Raw genomic sequence first — 21,327 nt, forward strand, 5'->3', positions numbered from 1 at the left:
AAAAATACTGGCAAATATAATATTCTTTTTTTCTCTATAGACTTGTGTCTACAGATTAGAACACCTTTCTGTCAGCTAACTCAGGCCTGGTTTCTCACATTTTTCTGTTTTATATAAGTTTACAGGATCTTTTAATCATACTGTTCATCCTTTGCAGTATCATCTGTATAAGAACATGTAGATCTGGCCGTCAGAGAGGGGGATATGCCATTTTTGTCTTGTTAAATTTTATCCAGTGCGTTTAGGTTCTTGTCTCAGTCACAGCATTTTAGCTTTCTTTCTTTCTTTACAGGTAATAAAAGTGTACAGTGAAGATGACACTAGCCGAGCTTTGGAAGTACCAAGTGATATAACAGCCAGAGATGTATGCCAGTTGTTAATACTGAAGAATCATTATATTGATGACCACAGCTGGACTATATTTGAACACCTTCCTCGAATAGGTTTAGGTACGCTTATCCTGTGCATGCTGTAAAAGCACTATCACTTTTATATGTAGCAAAGTTGCAACCGAAATATTTTGATGCAAAGCCAGACATAACTTATTTTGTTGTTTAATTCATTTTGGTGCATGTGCATGTGTGTTGCGTGTGTGAGAGGAGGGTTTGGAGCAAGAGGAGGAAAGGATTGTGAAGTGCAGTTATAATGTATGTTTGCATCTGGGACAATGCTTTCTAGAATGCTGGCTCTTAACATTTTTATGATAAATTACTTCTGGTTCTTTCTTGGTTTTATTTGGGTAGTTTTTCCCCTTGTGTATTTTTCCTACTTACCTCTAGCAAAGGAATGGGGATAGTATTCCAGTGCAAACTGTGTTGATGCCACTCCCAGTGCAACCTGGTGAAATTTCTGAGAAGGTTTTGTCAAGAAATGCCATACCAACAAGAGAAGCATGATCGTATCTTATTTGGACAGTGTGACTCTGTCCTTTTAAAGTACATTTTGTTCTATTGAAGTAGCTTTTTCAATTTCTGTTTGTAATATAGTATGTTTAGTATAGTTTTTATTTGAAATATACTGTAATTTAGATCTATACATTATAACCTTTTCCTAAGCCTCATATTACAAATAATAATAATAAAAGCATCTTCATCAAATAAGTGTTAAGATTTTAAGCCACCAAAGTTAAGAGATTCAAATGAATGTCACGGCAAAGTCTTAACCCTCATGGTATTGCTGTATATAATATAAATATTTCTTCTTAAGTAGATGTATGATCTGACAGGTCCTGGCTTTATATTTGCAACCTGAAATACAAGTTACAGTGCTGTGTTGGTCTCCTTCCCTTTTTAATGGGAGGCATAATTTAAAATTTTTTCAATACAAAGAGAAGCTAACCAAGGCATGTCATCTACTGAGTTTGTAAATGGGTTAAAATATATAACACAGCAAAAACTGCATTCACTGAGGAGTTACTGTAGATGCCTATTCCTAAAAGGCAATGGTTTAAAGTTACCCCAGCCAGACTTTCTAAATACCTTTTTCAGAATAAACAGTAGAGCACTAACTTTCTATATTGCAACTTTTGTAAGAGCTATGGCTGAGAAATCTACTGTAACTCAAATATGTAATGTAAGTATATATTTCATTTTAAGCAATTCACACTTCCTTTTTGCAAGCAGATACACAACTGAAGCCAGGTCAGATCATGGTTACTCTTCTTTATTTATTCGATAAATCTTGCAGTATAGTTCTGCCTCCCCCATTAGATTGCATTAGAACCAGCATCATGCCTACCTGTGCAGGAGTGTGAGTAGAGAAAAAGAGTTACTGGGACATCCCTGCAGCTTCTGGAAGGCCGCTGTGGTTGAGGTACAAATGAAAATATTTTTAAAGATGCTTTGACTCATGGAAGGGCCATTTACTATTACATAGTGGCTTGAGGACTAGGGAGTCATAAATGTGGTTTAAAGCCACTATTATGTTTTCTCTTTGGGTTTGTGCTGATTGTTCTTTTTCAGTGTGGAGAATCTGGCCCTATGTGTGTATATGTAGAATAAAGCTGACTCTGCACCTTGGACTATATTATGTTTAACAGTAGTATTTTAAAGATGAACTACAAAGCTAAAATTGTTTTTGCTCTTTACTGCTCCTTTATCCTATAAAGACATTCACAAATGTTTTTCAAACAAAAGTTTTTTCTGCTTTGCAGCATTTCAAAGATATTTATAACCTTTTGCACTCAGGGTGTCAGTTGTAAGCTGCTTCCATCTCAGAGTAAGGTCAGAGTTAAATCTGGGTCAGGATTGTAAATTGACTGACTGTGCTACAAGAGGCGAAGGTATAAGGATGGCTTTAGACAATACTACTATATAAAAGAAGTGTTTATTTAACAATGTGACTGGTGTTAAACTAGAGAATGCCTAGTAAAAGAATCACTAAGGGGAACAACGATAAACCTGAGATGTGATACTGAAATTGTTTACTGGTTTATCAAAATTATTGATATACATTTTTTATCTTGCAGAAGATCTGAGGTAGTATTTCTGTGCAAAACACGGTATTGGTGCCACTCCCAGGGCAACCTGATGAAATTTTTGAGATGGCATTGTTGGGATATTCAGATGGCACTTTTTTAAGCCATTGTGGTGGTGATGGGTAGTTGCTTGGTGGTTGAAAGATCAATCCTTTAGTCCAGGTATTAAGATATTTGAACTGGAGCAATCTTTGCTTTAAATGCATGTGTTCTTTTCGTGCCACATTTCAAATACTAGTATGGTTGAATTCAAAGGAATTCATAGGCATGTCCTGCAAAGCAGAATGTTTGGAGACATGACTATTTCTTCATGAGAACAAGGTTGAGAGAGTTTCATCATGACTACTGCACTCACTATTGACTTCAGCAGATTGCTGATGGAGGTGAACTCTTATCTTTTTCCTCATAAGTTTCCTTTCTAAGGAATCTGCATTGCCAGTTGGCACAGGAGGCAGATAATACTTAATCATGGAGACGACTCTTCCATTTCTCCTTTACACTATCTGCTTTTGAATGTTTAAACATTACAGCTGATTTAAATACTTACAATGCAAATTCAGACCCCATTTTGGTTAGTGAAGTAATTGTGAACTGATCTGTGTTCATCAAATGTATTTTTCATTAATGAATGAATAGCTAGGGTGAATAACTTTCTAACTATAATTTGTTTTTGGACTGTTTGCTATTCATTTATCATTGTTATATAGTTTATCCTTTTAAGTCTCTGGTGTTTTTCTTTCTTCCAGCTGAATGACTGAAACCCTTTAAATAGGACATGATGAAAAGCTAGTTTGTAGTGCAAAATTTTGGATGAGAAATAATTCATGCTTAAAGTTATGAATTGATTAAGACAATTTTTCTCTAGCATCCAACAGCTGTCCAAATATTTGTGAATAAGAGATGATCCTAGTAATCATAGTGATCTAAATATGGTAATTTCTTTATTTTAAATATTCAAAAGTCATTTTATTTATAAAATGTTTTTACCATAGTATCATTGGAGTAGGCTGTTAGCTTTTGATAGAGATATTTGAATAACCATCTGCACATTCAAGGTGGAATGGACTTAGGTTGTATATTTATCAGAAATTACTTCAGACTCTGGGACTCCTCATCTTTTAATACAAGCTTAAAAACAGTAAGCAGTTTAAAAATCTTAGTTATACATTGCAAATGCCAATATTTGATTTTGCATCGTAAGTATTAGTGATAATTGTTAGCCTTTCCTCAGTTGTATATATTGGCGGCTTAACCAACAATACATTTTGAACAGGCTCATCGCAGATGTGTGATTTTTTTTTTTTTTTTTTTAATATCCACCGGATGTCACTGTTGTTCCTTGTATACTCTATTTATTTTAAGAGAATAAACATTAGCTCTTGCATCCTAGCATGTTATGAGCTTTATGCTTTTTCAGCTATGGCTTTTAATTCATAATTAGGGTTATAGTAGGAGAAAAAAATTGTGTGCAGCACCATATATCTCATGCAGGCGCTGATGCAATAAATGGCCTGTTCAGATACCTTAAAAACAACTTGACTAAAGGATTGATCTTTCAGTCACCAAGCAACTACTTATCACTACCACAACAGCTAACAAAAAGTCCTCTGGATTTCTCAGGTATCCGCAAGTTAGATGCTTGGGGAACAGCTATCTTCCTGAAAATACTGAAGGCATCTCAGGCATGTCTGCAGAACTCCAGGATCTGGTCCGAGCCCTTCAGTTTTCTCTATAGGTTCTTTGCTTTTGGCTTCTGTTCTATTTATGTAACTTCCATATTACTTGCTGTTGTTATCTTGGAATTTTTAAGCCAAATTTTGGGCAAGTTATGAACAGTATTCTATCTGCATTTTTCTTTTGCTCCCTAGGATTGTGCCCTACCAGGATTGTCTGCCAACCTCTGTCTCCACTTTGGTAAAGTCATCAAAATATAGCATGGAAATTGTATTCCACCTGTGATATAGACAGAGTATGACAGAAGTCCCCTTCTGTGGAATCCAGGCTTACATGTAGTCCAAGGGCTCTTACTTTATTTTGTCCAGGTTGCTGGAGAGACTATGGCTTACCTTGCAAATGTAGAGACTCCTCCTGGGACTCTGCCTTGAGAAGAGGCCTTAAGCCACTTTTCAGTTTTTGGACCTTAAAAAAAACATTTTCTCCTGTCTAAGGAGTTTTTGTGGGTTAAGCTAAAATATTCTTCCAGTTACTCCCTCAGTCCAATCTATCTCAAAAAAAGAATAGTCCCATACTTGTGCAGAATAGTAGTTTCATGGCAAGAAATCTGGTATCTTTTCTGGTTTTCCTTCTTCCTAGAGCATCTTGGCTCTCATGTAGAAGCTATCAGAAATGGATACAGGATTTTAAAAAGGGGGGTTGCACCCCCCACTCCCAGCCTTCTGTCTGTGCCCCCTTCCTCTCCTCACCCCATAGCATAGTAGGAGCAGCTGAGGACTTAAGTCCCAACTCCCCTGCCTGCTGCTGCTGGCACTGTTCCAAGGTTAGGGGAGCTCCTGTCACAATTCAGCCAGGCTGTGCTCACCTGTGACTGCAGCTGCAGCAGGTGGCACATTTCCGCCTGCTCCTGGGCTGGTGCAGAGAACACCCAGGGGGAACATGCCTGCTCGCTGGGAAGGGCATTGTGTCCCTTCTCTTGCCCCAGGGACAGCATGGACAGTCAGGAAAGGGAAGGAGCCATGCTTTTGAGCACAGGGGAGTACTTACCTTTTTGGAGATTGTAGACCCTGGTTCTGCTGTGGCAATGTGATCGCTCTAATGCACTGCCCCTTGATCTGCTCCTGGAAGTTATGCTGAGCTTTTGACCCCTACAGGGGGAATCCCAGAAGGAGCCTCATGTCTAAAGAGGAGCCAGTTAGTTGCCAGACAAGAATAGAATCCTAGAACAGACCCCAAAGGACAAGCCAGGAAACATCCTAATATATGAGCTCCAGTTCCTCCTCCTTAAGTTTAACATCTGCCAGAGGCCTAAAATGCAACTAACTATTTAAGTGTGTTCCTTTAATTAAAAAGGTCCAAAAATTAAACAGAATTTTTTTTGACCCAAAGCAAATACTTTTTGGTTACCTCATCTTCAGGTTGACCTCAAAATCAATTTTCTTCCCCCCCTTCCATCCCTTCTGAACTTCCAGAGAACTGAAAAAAATAATTTATTCACACATCTTTCCTCATATCATTAAGGTGGTCCTTGCTCGGATCACCTCACCTCAGTTCTCCTGTTTCTAAAATGGTTATAGGATCTTTCTACTGTGGTACTGAGACTTACTTTATTTCAGAATGTTTTACATACATTATGCCATAAGTAGAATGATTTTCTATGGGTTTCTTTCTCAGAAACAATTACATAATTCGTAGGAGCTGTACAATTAGATTATATAGTCTTCAAAGTCCTCCTTCACATTCAGGACAGGAATTGCAGTATTGTTAAGGAAAAGTAATCTGATTACAGGATTATGATTTAAAACATAGTTCTCTGTTAATACTTCATTTCCTTTACAATGCAATTTGAATTCATATAAAATATTCTATATAATCTACCGTGTTAAAGATCTTTTGGGTAGAATTTGTATTCCTTGCCAACCTTTTTTCCCCATCTATGAGGGTGATGCACTATGTCTTGTTATTGGTCTAAGTAGTAGGTTTCCAGGAAATGGTATTTTCTTAAACTTCACAGTGCCAAGAATTTAGGAGTTTACATTTCATGCCAGAAGAGATCTCACTGTCTGTAAACCTGGTAAAAAATATTTTGAGAGAACACCTCACTCTTCAGTGCTTTTCCATGATAACAGAAGATAAATTCTGGAGTAAAGCATGGGCTGGCTCTGTGCACCAGGTGTAGCCTCTGGGACTTGGGCAGAGCCATGTGCTGCTGGAGGCCTCTGTGCAGCAGTACATGAGCACCCCAAGGGTGCACTGCTAGGTGCTGCCACCAGCACTGGGGGCTGTGTGCCATGAAGGGGGGGCCCTACACAAACTTGCATACATTCCCACACACTCCTATAAACCCCACACCTACAACCGCCTCCATGAACCTCTCCACACCCTCCTATAAACTCCACACCCACAAACCCCACACTTAATTCCCTCACAAACCCCCCTCCCACAAATTTTGCACCCTGCATGCCCAGTTGCCAGGTGGGTGGGAGCTGCGGTCACATGGGCAACTGATGCACTGTAGGCCTGCCCTGTGCCCACACCAGTGCAGCAACATGCGACCCCAGCCTGTGGAGACTCCTGGTCCTGAGAACCACTTGAGGGGTGAGGGTGTTGATGGGCTAGAAGGGGGATGGGGGAGGTGGCAACAGGGGTGGATGATGGATAGGGTTGGGTTTGAGTTGGCAGCAGGGTCTGTGGGTGTATGTCATGGGCCGGGGTGGCAGCACTGTGGTGTGCGTGTGAGAGAGAGAGATGTGAAGGGGTGTACTCCAGGTAGGAGCGGCCACCAGAGCTGGGGTTGGAGCCCTCCTGCCCCCCTGGAGCAGCCTGTGCAGGGGAGGCTGGTCTGGAAGGCAAGGGACTTGCCCAGCCGCTGAGCCCCAGTCAAGGGCTTCCCAGGAGGGTCATAGGGATTGCTGGGGCCTAGGCAGAGGTGCAGGGAGCAGAACACCAAAGGCTGGCACTGCTCAGAGCCACAATGCAGTGGGTGGGACACATCCAGCTGGACCCGTGTCCTGGTGCAGGGAGGGAGCTGCTGCCAGGAGGGTGAGTGGGAGGCAGGCAGGGGCTCCAGGTCAGAAGTGAGTGGCACTAGCGGGGCTGTGGGTTGGTAGTGAGGGGCAAATGCATGGGCAGGGCACTGGCATTTCAGTGCTTCTCAGTGCCACAAAGCAGTTGTGAGGACAGCTGCAGCCTGACCTGCATCTTGGTGAGTGAAGGCAGCAGGGGGAACTATGCTTCTCTATGATAAAAAAAACCAAATGTAAACTCCAAAGTATATAGATATATATAATTTATTTTATTATTTATTATATGATTTAAGGCACTGGTAGGCTTCCAAATTGCTTTAAAATGTAAATATATCAATAAAATATTGCCCAACTGATCGATCTCTCTCTGTTTCTCTCTCCTAGTATTTCATTTTAATCATGGAAAAATGCAGGATTCAGGATTTTTTTGTAAGAGAATTTGCAGTTTTTAAACAGGGAACACAAGGATCTCTGCTGGTGAGGCAAGTGGCAGGATCTGGGCAGAGGAGCCTGCCCAGCGCTGGCACCAGGGACCCAGCTGGAGGGTGCATGAGGTGGTTGATCTCCTGGCCGTTTGGGGCCAGGACGACACACTTTGACAGTTCAGAGTGGGCCACTACAATGACCGCATCTTTCAGGCAATAGCTGCCCAGGTGGCAGAGCGGGGCCAATGCCGCATGAAGGCCAACTGTGCAGCCATGGCCCACTGGCAGCTGACTCGGAGGTGCAGGTGGCTCTGCTGTAGTGTCCATATCACAGTCCAAGCAGCTGTGCATTCCCCATCCGGGTCTGGCAGGCACACAGCTGTGGGGAAGGATGTTGTTGCAAGTGGCAGACCAGGCTGTCACTGCTGCAAGGAGCCGGAGCAGAGCCATGATCCCCTGCCTTGGCACCCCTGCCCGCAGCGTGTAGGCTACAGATCATGGCTGTGCCCTGGCTCTGGAGAAAGCTGCCCCCATCCCACGTTCCCAGAAGCTCCAGAGCAGCCCCCTGTGCTGCTTTGCTGTGCGGGTTGTTGGCATGGGAGAGGCTGGTCTCCATGGCAATCCCAGCCTGAGCTTTCCCACGCAGGTGCAGCTGGGGCCTCCATGGAGACCAGCACAAGCCATGCGGGCAAGGGCAGCTGACCGGATCTGGCCTGTGGGCCAGATGCTCCCCATCCCATCCCTATCTTAGAGGTAGGTGAGCCTCTTCAGTAGGTGAATAGTTTGGGTGTTGAATTATCACAAATGGTGAAGGCCAGTGTTGGAATGAGATTGTCATAGTCCTTTAATTTTTCCGGACCAATATCTTCAAAAAATATATACAGATTCTGTGGGCTCAATGTGAAGCTCCTTAGGAGGATCAGATATTCAGAGGATTGATGCAGAATACTATTTGAAAGTTAAGTTTTTTTCCAAGTGCCTTAAGTAGAAAACCCAATCATCTGAAAACTTGGTCTTCACATTTTCTCAGTGCCATAGTAAACTTTGATTTAAGAGGACAATTTTTAATTCTGATGCTTCTGAAACATGTCAACAGAAAAACATTTTGAATGTAATATGTATATTTGTACATTTCCAGCTTCATTGTTTTGCATATACAATCATTTTGTTTTGTACAGTACTAGACAGCAGTTTTGCCAGGTTTCACAATTTCATTGAGTCTCTCAAGATATCTAGTGACTTTCTTTAAAGACTCTTGGTTTCAAGAGTCTACATAAGTATCACAGTATTCATTCTTTTTTTTCTCTATTTATAAAAAAAGAAGAAAAAAGATTTTAGCCCTTGTGACAGCAGGGCTTGAGATCATCTTGAAAGCTGAAGAAAGCCAGAAGGCAATTTTAAAAAGGGGTTATATTTAGCTTTTCATTTTTTTTATTTTTTTTTCATTTGGATTGGCAATACTGGGAGGAGAAAGAGATTTAACGAGACTACTATTGGAACAGAATGGCATAAGAACAGGTCTGATAACTTAAATGACTAGGTCGTGTACTGGAATTTAATTTTTAAACTGAAGGTGTTAGTGATCCCTTAAATTTGATTCAATAAAGTTACAGATTTTTGGCTACTTTCATAATTAAAAATAAATTGTGCTGTCTTCACTAGTTCAAGTTCCTTCCAATGTAGAAGTAGTCCACTAAACTTTGAAGCATGTATCCACTTCCAATATAGCATGGATATTACAAAATGTATTTAAGTTTTTCAAAGAGAGCTATCCTAATATTATACAGAAATGACAAATTTAATCCCAGTCTTGCAAGAATTATATGTGTACTTAACTTTGCATACCATGAATAGTCTCATTGAAATCAGAATGCTTTCAAAGTGTATATTATTTTTATTGAAAGATGGGGATTTCAATTCTATATCAATGGTTTAGTCACTCATGCTGCAGTCCTTCTCAGTCTGGCTCTGTATGAGGCATGGGGGCAGTTCCAACCAGATACACTGGTGGCAGTTGTGGGACCTGTGCCGAGGAATCCCTGAAAGATTCTGGGATGCCATGGCACCCTGGTTGAGAACCACTGTAATATGGTATGTCGAGGCTGTCCAGAAGCAGCCAGGATCTCCAGATTCCCCCTCCCTCCAGCTTCTCCTTCCCTGCCCCAGGGGATAGGTGCACACCAAAGCCCAAAGAACCTGAAAGAGAAGGAGAGCAGTGGGGGACCCTGTGGCTGGGAAACTTATTGTGAGACATGGTGCCCAGATCCGTGGTGCAATGGAGGGGACCTCCTGGTGTGTACTGCAGCAGAGGGGTGGCATCAGGGCATGCAGTGCAGTGGGAGGATGGGTACTCAAGTGCACAGTGCAGTGTGTGTGCTAGGGCGGGGCACCAGAATGGGCAGTGCATCAGGGGGTATGCTGCAGTGGTTATCCTCAGGGGCCATGTCTCCTACTGATCAGCTTGCAGGGCATGCTGCCTCTAGCTGGTTAGAAGTTTGACAACCCTGTGGTATGTAATAGCTTAGCTTTTGGAGAGCCAGCGCCTTGTTTTCCAATTTGGAAGAGATTTTAAAATGTTAGTGTTTGAGGAAGGAAGTAAAAGATAAAATGAGCTGTTTTACCCTGTTGCAGGCAGTTATGTTTTAGGAACACAGTATTTGAGCACTGTCTAGAACAATGATTTTGGTGATAAAACCTAATGAATACAATGCATTCCAGTTATCTAGTTACTGTTGAAGAAAGATTAGTTTTAATTTGTCTGAGCTCAAAAGTTTTCATAATCACTATGCAGGTGGACTTTAGTACAGAGCTATATATTTTTCTTTACTTTACAGAAAGAGCTCTAGAAGACCATGAATTGGTGATGGAAGTTCTGTCAAACTGGGCAATGGAAGAGGAAAACAGACTTTACTTTAGGAAAAATTATGCCAAATACGAGTTTTTTAAAAACCCAGGGGTAAGTCATGAAACACTTATCTGTGCACTGGGAGCATATGATGAAATAACCTATTGCCTTTGCACATTCATGCCTCTTTGAAAGTCTCTGAGGTGCCATTCTGTCCCCTAACTTTTACCATTATCTATAAGACATCTAAATTGCTCTAATACTAAGTAACATGACCTATAAGAAATTAATTTTAATCACATAGGAGAAAGATATTGAGAAAGGAAAGCAGAAGGGTAGTTGGGAAAATTTTATATGTATATATTTAAGTGTGTGTATACACACACACACATATACACACACACACACACACACACACACACACTTAACTATTCAGGTATTGCTGGTCTGGTCTTTTCTTTGATAAGGGAGCCTTAGACTCAGTAAGGGACTGAAAAAATACTCCCTTTTCACATAGAATCTATTTAACTTTCTTCCTAGGCTTGTGCTTAAATTTCAAAAAATTTGAAACTTTTGAAATTCAGAGAATTGAAGGAAGTTTTCATCAAGTCATGGGACACTAGTAAATCTCTCCTCTACATTTGCAATTCAGGGAGAATCCATCAACTATCATATTTGTCAAAGATGTAACTAAGTGACAAATGACACGAGCAAAAATGCAGGATGCACACTGAAAGACACAGGAGATCTAAGTTCTGCTCATAGTCAACATTCATTGCCTCAGGCAAATCACTTAATCTCTTATGCCTTAGTTTTCTATCTCTCTGCTTCATAGAGATGTCACTAAATTATTTGATGTTTATGAAGGCTCAGAGGGTGAGCCATGGAAGAAGGTTTCCAGCTTTTCAGTTTTGGCTGATCAGTGCTGTTGGCAAAACAGCCATGAAGCTGTACGAAAAATATAGATTGCCACTGACTAACTGGCCAAGATGCGTATATAGGAATTGAATGACTCCAATCAAAATTCCTTTCATTTCAAAGGAATCAGAAATGTATATGTTTTTAATTAATCCTAAATATAATATATCATCAGCTACTTTGGAGGAATTTTCATTTCAGCCTTTTGTAAGGTCTGGTTTATAATATTTGGATTTCAGGGCAACTCCTCAGTTAGTATAAATATGCATAGCTAACCTGAAGTCCTCAGCTGAGGTTTTGATCCATAGTATAGCTATTATAGTGTGTTTTCATTCATATCTGTACCATATAAAGTAACTGTTCACAATTAACCAAAAGAAGGCTTGTTTGTTTCTTAGTGAAAATAAATAAAAATACATTAATTGAACTTTTTAAATATAAATCATATATTTTGGCAGTTTATTCCACTTATTTTCTTTTATTGAAGGGAAAATTCCGTACAAACTATAACAAAACCTTCCATTTTAATGCATTGGTCTATATGTCCTTCTGCTTAACTAGTAGGGGTGCATCCAGGTGGGGTACAGTAGTTGGGGTTGCCCTCTGCTTCTGCTACACTCGCCACTGTCTTTGCCTGAGCCTGAAAACTTGCATATCCTCTCCCTATAGCTGGAGCCCCCAGGCTGGTGGGGGACACAAGGGAGCTGGGCAGTGAGCAGGCTCAGGAGGTGTGTAGATTCACCCTTTGCCTCAGCTTTCCCCAGCTGTTCCAGGTATAGGGAGAGCCCCAAAGCTGCTGCAGAAAGGGACTGCAGCTGTACAGGCTGCTGGGCTCAGCTCGAGACAGCAGCGGTAGCTGGTGGATCTCCTGCTCCCTACCATCCCCATCCTTCCCCCTGCTGCTCAGAAGCAGGCATAGGAAGAAAAATCCTCCTCTGCCACCACTGCCACAGTCCCTGGCTGATGCAGACATGGGAGAAACCTGAGCCACTCCCGCCCTGTTCCACCTGTGGATTACCGGAAGCAGATGTTCAGGAAGTCGGGCTCAACCAGGAACACTGGTAGTGATGGTGGATGGGTTTCTCTTTCTAGCACCTACTCCTTTAAAAAAAGAGAGAAGCAAGAAGGTGAACAGACAGTGGGCACAGAAAGGAGTAGGGAGATAGTGTAAGCAGCAGGTGCAGGAAGGAGGAACCTCCCTATTGCCACTGCTGTTCCTAGCCACATCTGGCAGCAGTTGCTCCCTGCAGCCACTCCTCTGCCCATCAAGTACTGTGTGGGAAGAGGAATGGCTCTGGAGCTCCACCATGTGCCTGGATCATCTGGAGACAGTAGCAGCAAGGGGCAGGCCCTCCATCCTGCACCTGCTTTTTGACCTGCCCTTCCCAGTGTCTGCCACTGTGGCCTGAGGGGAGGTGTGCCTGACAAACTAAAAGAAGACCTTAATCTGCCTTGCACTACCGTCAATCCTTAAAGTGTCTTGTTTCCCTTCACAAACTTGGCAGATGAATTTACAAGATAGCCAAACGCAAGGCTATTTCAGTGTCTTTTCCCTACTTTTTCCTACATCCTTTGGGAATGAGAATGTTCTGGTGTATCTTGGTTGATAGTTTTAATTTTATGCCCAGCTTAAATCTGAAATTTTGTATTTGCTTTTATTGAAAATGTAATGAGCAGGGTTTGCACCCTGAGTAAATCCTGGAAGAGTGGAAGTACTGGGGTTTTTGAGTGGGGGAGGGGGAGGGCGGGGGCACTCACAGGAGTCTTACCTATGTCAGGGACTCAAAAGCAGTCCCCAGCTGCTGCTGCCACAGCCACAATATGGTCCACTAGTCCTGGCTTTTGCTCTTAGAGTAGCAGCACAGTGTATGTGCATCTAGGTGTTGGTATGAGAGCAATGCCATGGGGCTGCTTTTGCTGCCAGGGGGTGGACTCTGTGAAAGTGAGGGGCAATTCTGGCACCCCTTTTAAGTTGGCGCCTGGGGACAGTGCCCCTCTTGCCCACCCCTAGTTACACCAGTGGCTTTTGTAGATGTTTATTAATAACATTTTGTATTTTAACAGAGTTTTTTTCCAGAGCACATGGTTTCTTTTTCAAATGAGACAAGTGGAGCTATAGGCCATACAGAGATATTACAGGTATGTAATATTTACATGAAAGTAAACCAATTTAGAGCTAAATATCTCAGAACTTCAGGTACTCTGGTTAAGAGCATGTAGGAAGAGGTTTTATAACAGGATAGGATTGTGATATCTTTTGTATGATTTCAGCTATGTTACCTTCATGATTCATGGGAAATCCCACACTGCAGTTCTAGTATGATTGCCTGGAATGTTTTATGTACAGTTTGAGAATCAGAGAGTTCTGAGAAGAACCAGATGCAGCCAAAAGGTTAATGGAATGGGTGGAATAACTTGCATTAATTGAGTTAAAAATTAAATAAACCTACCTTATCTGACAGAGAAACAGCAATGAGCACATATATAACAGTGCTATATACAAAGGAAACCAAGGAATCAGTTAACATAACACAAGCGGATATAATTAGGAGTAAAGATATAAACTTAATTAAATTAAAATTTAGACTAACTAGCACGAGAGAGAAATCTTTCTGCCAGTAAATTTTGTTAATTTGTAGAATACTGAAATGGTATGTTTATTCAGTGCTTAGCATATTGTAAATGTTTGCTGAAATCAACATTTGAACTATAAAATAGAAGTTCTATAAAATAACAAGCAGCCCCTTACTAGGCAACGAGATATACTGAATAATTTTAGCAAGCAGTGCATGCCATCTTTTCTAAGAAAACAAGGAATATGTATCAGTGTAAGTAATATGCATCAGTGATATGTGTACTTGCCATTGGTTTAAGTTGGAATGATCAATATTGACACATGGGAAAGCTGTCATTGATGCTACAGGAAACAGTCAAATTACTGTATTTACTTGAATCCAAGATGATCCTAAGTTTAAGACGACCCCCCCAGTAATTAGATTTTATACAATGAAATGTATAATTGTCTTATAAATGTCCATGTATAGAATCTAAATATTGGATCTCAGCTAAAATCTAGATTTGATTTTCAGCCCAGGCATAATCAAAATGTTTCAACTTTGGCATTTTAAAGTTAAGTACCTAAAGCCAATTTCAGGTCCTAATATAAAAAAAATTAAAATTGCTGAGTATCTGCACTGAGCTTTGGAACTTGGACCATTTTCAGTCCCTAAATAAAGATTTTAAAACCTAACTTTATGTACATAGTTTTCAAAATTTGTGCCAGCTATATTTAGTATTTCTTGTTCTAAGAGGTGGCCTAATAATTTTTAAAAAGGGAATATAATCAAGGCTTGTTTTCCAAAAGTTAACTGCTAAAAAAACTCTGCACAGAACAGATTCAAGGCCCATAGACCACGCAGATGTGAGTAGGACCTCAAAAAAAAAAAAAAAAAAAAAAAAAAAAAAAAAGTGTTACATAGCATATGATAACAGCTGATTTGTAATCAATCAAAAATAGTTATAAAACTGAATGTGTTCAGTCAACTTTTTTTTACATGGCATTGTCTGCTTAATTAATTTAATTGATTTAATAATACTTACAAAACAAAGTAAAGCATACCCTTGTGAATTCCCCAGCCATCATGCACATTTCAGCAAAAGCCATTCAGTAGATTGTTTACAGTATATCACTGTTTCCTTAGATTCTTTCATTAAGACAAGTTAATGGACTTGTATTATTATTTGTGATATGCTTGGTCAAGTATCAAGAGGGACATTAGTCTTAACAGCCCAATGCTTACAAGTGATTACAACAACACTTTTGAAACTCTTATAGTTTTCTGTGGTTTGAACCATAAGCAAGTAAAATGTTTTCTGTGTGTGTTTAAACATTTTGTTTGCCCATTGGTACAAGAAAATAATGGGGTAAGTGCTTTGGCTCCTGTCTTTAAATTAGAGAGCTAAAATATATTAAAATGTTCCGATTTCACCCCATTTCTTCACATAGACATGCATTCATTATTGGAATTACCATCTTTGATAGTTTCTATGTCTTCCAAAGAGAAAGAAGGCTTCAGTCTCTGCCCAAAGAGCTGTAAGCCTAAAAAGGACAAAAGGGTCCAGTATATTGGTTGAATGGTCAAGGATGGGGATGTGTGTAAGTGTGTGTGTGTGCGTGCATGCACGTTTGTGTGTGGCTTATGTTCATGTGCTTTAGGAATGCACAGCACGTGTGTACATTCATACATATGTGCATTCTGCATGGAGTCAGCATAGCTCATATTAAACCACTTTCCTGGTTCTTCTTCAGTATGGTAACTTTTAAACAGAAAATTTATAGAATAAAGGATTTTTAACCTGGGACCATCACAGAAATATAAGTAGAGGGTTCTGTTGCTTCACTTATGATTGTCTTTAAGAAACTGCTGCTTCTGTAGTATGAATTGAATGTAGCTTACTTATTTCTGCTGAATTAATTACATGCTAACCTAGTGGTTTAAAATGTGCACAGCAAGTTGTACAACCATGCAAATGGCACAACTAATCATTTTTAAAAGAAAAGATTTTTTGATGCTAGTTTTTACTTGTGCGTGTACTTTCTGTTAAGTTTCCAGTAGCAGTAGAGATTTGTCATATGAATAGGATTGGTAGAATGAGACTTTTTTACACTGACTTGTGTTATCCAAGTTGACATGTCATCTCCCTGGATTCTGTGTAAATTTTGCTTTTGATTTTAGCAGTGTTGGGCAGGAAGGGCTCCATTGGCTCATGCAGCTCTTCTGGATTCACAGTCAACCGTTTAACCAAGAATTCTCCAAAATAATCACTGCAAACCCTGCCATACAATGACAGGATAAAATCAGAAGCAGCAGGAACTCCTAGAAGTAGCCAAGCTTTTTTGTAGAATCCAATTTTCTCTTTTTCTTATATGAATGGCATCTTGTGAAGGTCAACATTTTCAGTTGAAGTGATACTTGGGCTACAAATTTTTTCACCATGCAAAATATCCATTGTTAAACTTCATTTTCTTTATACTTAACAATAACACACAATTTAGAAACTGTGACATTATTCTGGTGATTATGCTTTTTCCTCTTCAGTTTTGAGGATTGCTCTATTTTCTTCAACCTCATTTTTCCATATATGCAATTGATATTCAGGTTCTGTAGGTGGAATTTGAGTTCAGAGTGCAAATCTTGAATTGACTAATTTAGCTGCTTCTTTTTAATAGCCTTTTAAGAATAATGTGAATACATTAGAAAAAGCATTGTAGACAGCACATGTCCAAGTCATTTTCCAGAAGCAATGAAACCATCTTTCACTTGGAATATATTAAAGCAAAGAGCGTACTTCTTCTCTAGATACCTGAAATATATATTACACACAGAAACCCTTCCCTCTCACCCTTCCCCCAAGTTAAAAGCAGAATTAGGTTGCAAAGTCAAGCATTTGAAAGTTAAGAAATGGCAGATTAAAATTGCCCAAGGGAAATTACTTAAGGCTGCATGGAAAACCTGAATTTTGACATTTCCTAATTTTTGAGTGCTTGACTTAGCAAACTTAAGCTCTTTTAGCTTAGGGTTTTAAAAACTTATTTTAATAGTCAATTTTTCATAATGGTAAAATAAATACCACCCCCCCTTCCTGCATCTGAAATTTCAGTATATGGAAGCACTCACGAGGGACATCTATAGGGCTGGAACTTTTAGATTCATAGCCCAGTTGTCTGCCACTTAAGATAATGGAGCAACTGATAGGAGTAGTTGGGAGCTATCCTCCACGTAGAACAGCCACACTAGAGGGAGGTGAAACATCTTATACTTTGACATTGGGTTTAATAGATAGCTGATGAATCTTGAGTCTTGGAAACCTTAGGTGGAAGGCATATACTCTATTGGCCACAGACCTTTCAGACAGTGTTTGCCACAAGCACACTGCTGCCTGATTTCTTCTGCCATAATGTAGCATAACGTGGGATGAGTGAGTAGGGCACGTGCCCCAGGTGCTGCCTAAAGAGAGCAGTGCCTACTGTTCCAGTCCCCGCTTGGCTTGCACTTCCTGGCTGTATGTTCTGGGAATAGTAGTTCTCTAGTGGCAGTACAGTTCACTACTCCTGGGGTGGGGGTGGGGGGGTATTTATTGCTTTTTTGCTGCCAAAATCAGTAGCTTTTTTTCCTCCTTGTGTGGGCTTTGGGGGAGGGAAGGGGGAGGGAAATTTCCCCTCAGCATCCAAGAACTCCACCGTCACTCTAGAGAAGTACAGGTCCCAGAACATTTTTCATTCCATGCCACATGCTGTCCAGGTAACTGCTTGCTGCTCCTTCTGCATTTGGCTTAGTGAGGGAAGGATGAGAGATTTCTGCCCTAGAATCTTCCTTCATACGTTGTGCTTCTGTCTTTTGTACTGCTAAGAGTACTTCTTATCCCAATCCTTATCTCCTACTTTGGGTTTCCTGTGTAAATTCCAGGGTTTTTTTCCTCTTTCTTTCTCTCTCCATCCCTGTTTTCAGTCTAAGACTTCCTTCAAGGCTCCTATTCTAGTTTTCTTACCACCACTGGTACTAGTTTTCCCATACTACTGCCTGTTCTTTATCTGATTTAGATGCTCCCCCAGTATTCTCATTCATCCAGGCCCTAGCTTCTATCCAGCTCCCGGTTCATTTCTTTTCTCAGCCCTTACCCCTGGCATCCCTCAGCTGTTGGCCCCCAGATACTTTCTTTTTTACTCACCCGCTGCCTCATGTTTTGGCTCTAGAGCCACAAAGAGACATCCCTTTGTAGCACTGTAAGTGCTACAGCACTTTATAGCATTGTGAGGGGTGTACAGTCATGCAGTAGCCCCTGGTTGGAGCACTGAAAAGTCACTGGAAAGGCATTTAGTAGTGTGCTCTTCAGCCAGGAGAGCTAGGGGCAGACATTAAAAAAACTCTGAGCCTGAATTGATTCAGTCTTCTCAGGTTAGTCTAACCTCGCTAGGCTAAAGTGGTTTTTAGATGAAGAGACATCCCCTCTGGACTGAAGAAATGCAGGCAGTTGCTCAGGCTAGAAGCTGGGGAGCACTATAACAGCCTTCTCTTCCCTTTCATAGTGCTGAGCTGAGGGTGGGGGCATGTCCAGGTCCCAACAGGACACTGATTTGGGAGGGGTCCACCCCACTGTTGATAACAGAGCATTGAGTTAAACAGCAGGGAGTTACACAGGAAGTTATTAGTATTTATCACCCCATCAGCAAAACATAGCCTCTCTCATTAGTTCAAGCTGTTCTTAAACAACTTTTTCCAAGGAAGGAACAAAGGGACATTACCAGCTACCTGTTGATTAGCTCCAAAAAGCCCTAAGCTGACACTGTCATGTCTGCCTTTGTCTTGTCTTCTACAGCACAGACCATAGCCAGCATGTGGCCTGGTAGCTAATGCTGAGAGGTGTCTGTGTAAGGCAGAGGGGAGAGGGGAATCCCTGCTTGAGCAGGGAGTGGTGCGGGGAGGGGTAGTTGGAGTTAGCTAGGCAGACCCTGGCGTATCTGCAGTCTTTGCCAGAGCTGCAGCCAGGGAGCAGAGGGGAGGGGCTAGCCTTGCTGGGCTGGAGCAGAGAGTAGAGCCCTGCCCAGAGTTGCAAAGCATTTGGGATGCTGGAGGACTCTGATTTAAGTTAAACCAGGAAGGAGTCTGGGACAGACATTGCATAAACCAGTTTGACCCAAATCAGTTAAGTCTGATACTATATTTAACCAGGTTTATGTCAAACCAGTTTCAGCCATTCTCAAAGTGGTTTATGTGCACTGAACATCTGTTCTGTTACAGGTTTAAACCAGTTTCTGATCACTTAAAGTGGTTTATGTGTAAAGTCTTTCCCTAACTGAGGTAGCAGGGGGTTGTTCAGGTCCATGGCTTGGCTCTCACTTCCACAAGGCTCTCATTGATAGTGCTGCTGTGCTGCATCTGCAGTGGGAGCTCTCTCTGCCCCTCCCATGATCCCTGATCCCCACGGCTACCGCCATCATAGCAATCCCCACTAGTGGGGGATGTAGGCGAGAGAGAGGCTGCAGCTCCCTGGTGCCTGGGGACAGCCACAGGCTTCTAAATATGTTCAGACCAAGTCATAATGTTTATATTACTACTGTCAAGTAGTGTCACAAATATCTCATCTCCACAAAGTAAAATGACTTGCTTATTGTTACCTTTTGTACAATCAGCTCAGTTCCATGAAGAATCCTCTAATCCCTTCCATTTCTTACCCTGAGTTGTTTTGTTCCCTATTTAATTTTTGTTGTTGTTTTATAGTGCCTTGATTATTTCTTCCCATTTGATACTTTAGTCTTAAACACACTTTCAACAAAATCCAGTCAAGTTATCCATTCTGCCATCTTTTATGTTTTTTGTAATGTAGTTGAAGACTGAATTAATTCTCCCTGTCTAGTGTCATTGTTTTTTTTCTTGTAATAGTAAAGATTTTGTCTGATGTTATTCCCAATCTGTCTTCTCATATAATCTCTTGCTATCCTAGGCAGAACAATGGAGATTTGGTCTCACTCTTTTCCAGGATTACTAGGGTTATCAAGTTAAAATAAAGCACTAATATGGGTATAACGTATATTGCTTAGACTGAGCTTGATATTGCTCTTCACCTTTGGCTTTCTGATTAAGAAATTTGTTTATCATCAGCATCCTTCCAGCAGGAAGCAAGGAACCTAGTGAAGATTGTTATATTAAGGGCCTGGGAGCCATTAATATAATCTGCACAATTTTAAAAGATTGTTGAGATTCTTCTTCTCTGATGGTCCTGAAGTACATTGAGTCTTTCAAACTTTCTCAAACCACCTTTTGTACGTGGTCTGTAGGAATAAAATACATTCTCAGTACAAGTGTTTAACCCTATCAATGTGCCTGAAGAATAATAATGTCACAAGGCAGTGTTATGTGCCTCTGTTAAATACATAATAACATGCTGTGCTCAGCATAAGCATAACTGTGCTTCAGACTGCTGAAGTGAAGCTGTCTTACACAACTGTTACCTTGCAGTTGGAGATTTGAGTTTCTGCAGCTCTGAGCAATGCAGGAAAACAGCTTACTGAATGCCTCTTTAAGCTCTGGTTCTGTATATGAAGAGCTATGCCAATGAGAGTGTTTGCTTGCAAGCTACTGTATATTGAGATTCTGAGACCAAAAATCTGTTGTAGAATTTTACCATTGCTGCTAAACTGTGCTTCACTGCATGGCAGTTCATTTAAAAAATGTTTGTACCCAGTATTATTTTGGGGAGAATCTCAGAATACAGAGTGTAAACTAAGTTGTATCAGCCTGCCTGAGTCTCTAGAAAAGCTGAACTAGTAATTCAGGTTGCGATTCTGTGTTGTAGTCCAGGGATACATTGCAGCATGCATACACATGTGTGAGCTGGCTTTAATCTAGCAAAGTACTTACAACAGCTAAGAAGTGGAAGTAGCATCAGCTTCAGCATGAGTGCTGTGAATCAGCTGAGGCCTATGGGCAGCTGAATCTCATGCTGCCACAAATTTGCCTGTTTTCAGCATCTGAGCTGATTAGGTTAAAAGTAGCTCAGGTATGCCTGCACATGCTGCAGTCACACCTCCAACTGCGGAGGAGGAAAGTCCTGAGAAGTGCAATCCGCCTTGTTTGTTGTATTCGTATTCCTGTGGGCTCTGTGTCTGACCAAACCATTTGACATTTCTAGGATTCGTCATCTTGCCAGCCTCATACCTTTTCCCTCCCTGCCATCTCAGTATCTGCCTACATCTACCTCTTGCTCTCCAGCTTTCTCTAGAAAAGGCAGGTAATGGGCTCTCAATACATAATCCATAGAGCCATAGAGTTCTGGAAACAGATGAGCATTGAAACACCAAGCAGGGGAAGCCAGAGGCATCCAGAGGTAGACAATGTGGAGAAAAGTACAGCAGTTGAGTTTTATGGGGGATGAACTGCCAAACAAAGCTACAAATTCTCTTTC

At 41.0% G+C, this 21,327-nt stretch overlaps 1 protein-coding gene across 2 annotated transcripts in view; it reads left to right on the forward strand.

Moving 5' to 3' along the window:
• GRB14 (growth factor receptor bound protein 14) overlaps positions 1 to 21,327 on the forward strand; it is a 100,210-nt gene that overhangs the window by 41,561 nt on the left and 37,322 nt on the right. Inside the window, exons 2-4 of one of the 2 annotated variants that reach the window (XM_014522644.2) lie at positions 293 to 449; positions 10,436 to 10,557; positions 13,429 to 13,503. In XM_014522644.2, the coding sequence (XP_014378130.1) occupies positions 293 to 449; positions 10,436 to 10,557; positions 13,429 to 13,503 (354 nt within the window). Of the gene's footprint in view, positions 1 to 292; positions 450 to 3,339; positions 3,409 to 10,435; positions 10,558 to 13,428; positions 13,504 to 21,327 lie in introns of those variants that run through there. The other variant, XM_025210959.1, reaches the window with a different exon arrangement.

Source organism: Alligator sinensis, unplaced genomic scaffold (genome assembly GCF_000455745.1).
Source record: "Alligator sinensis unplaced genomic scaffold, ASM45574v1 scaffold738_1, whole genome shotgun sequence".
In the NCBI taxonomy this organism is placed as follows: Eukaryota; Metazoa; Chordata; order Crocodylia; family Alligatoridae; genus Alligator; species Alligator sinensis.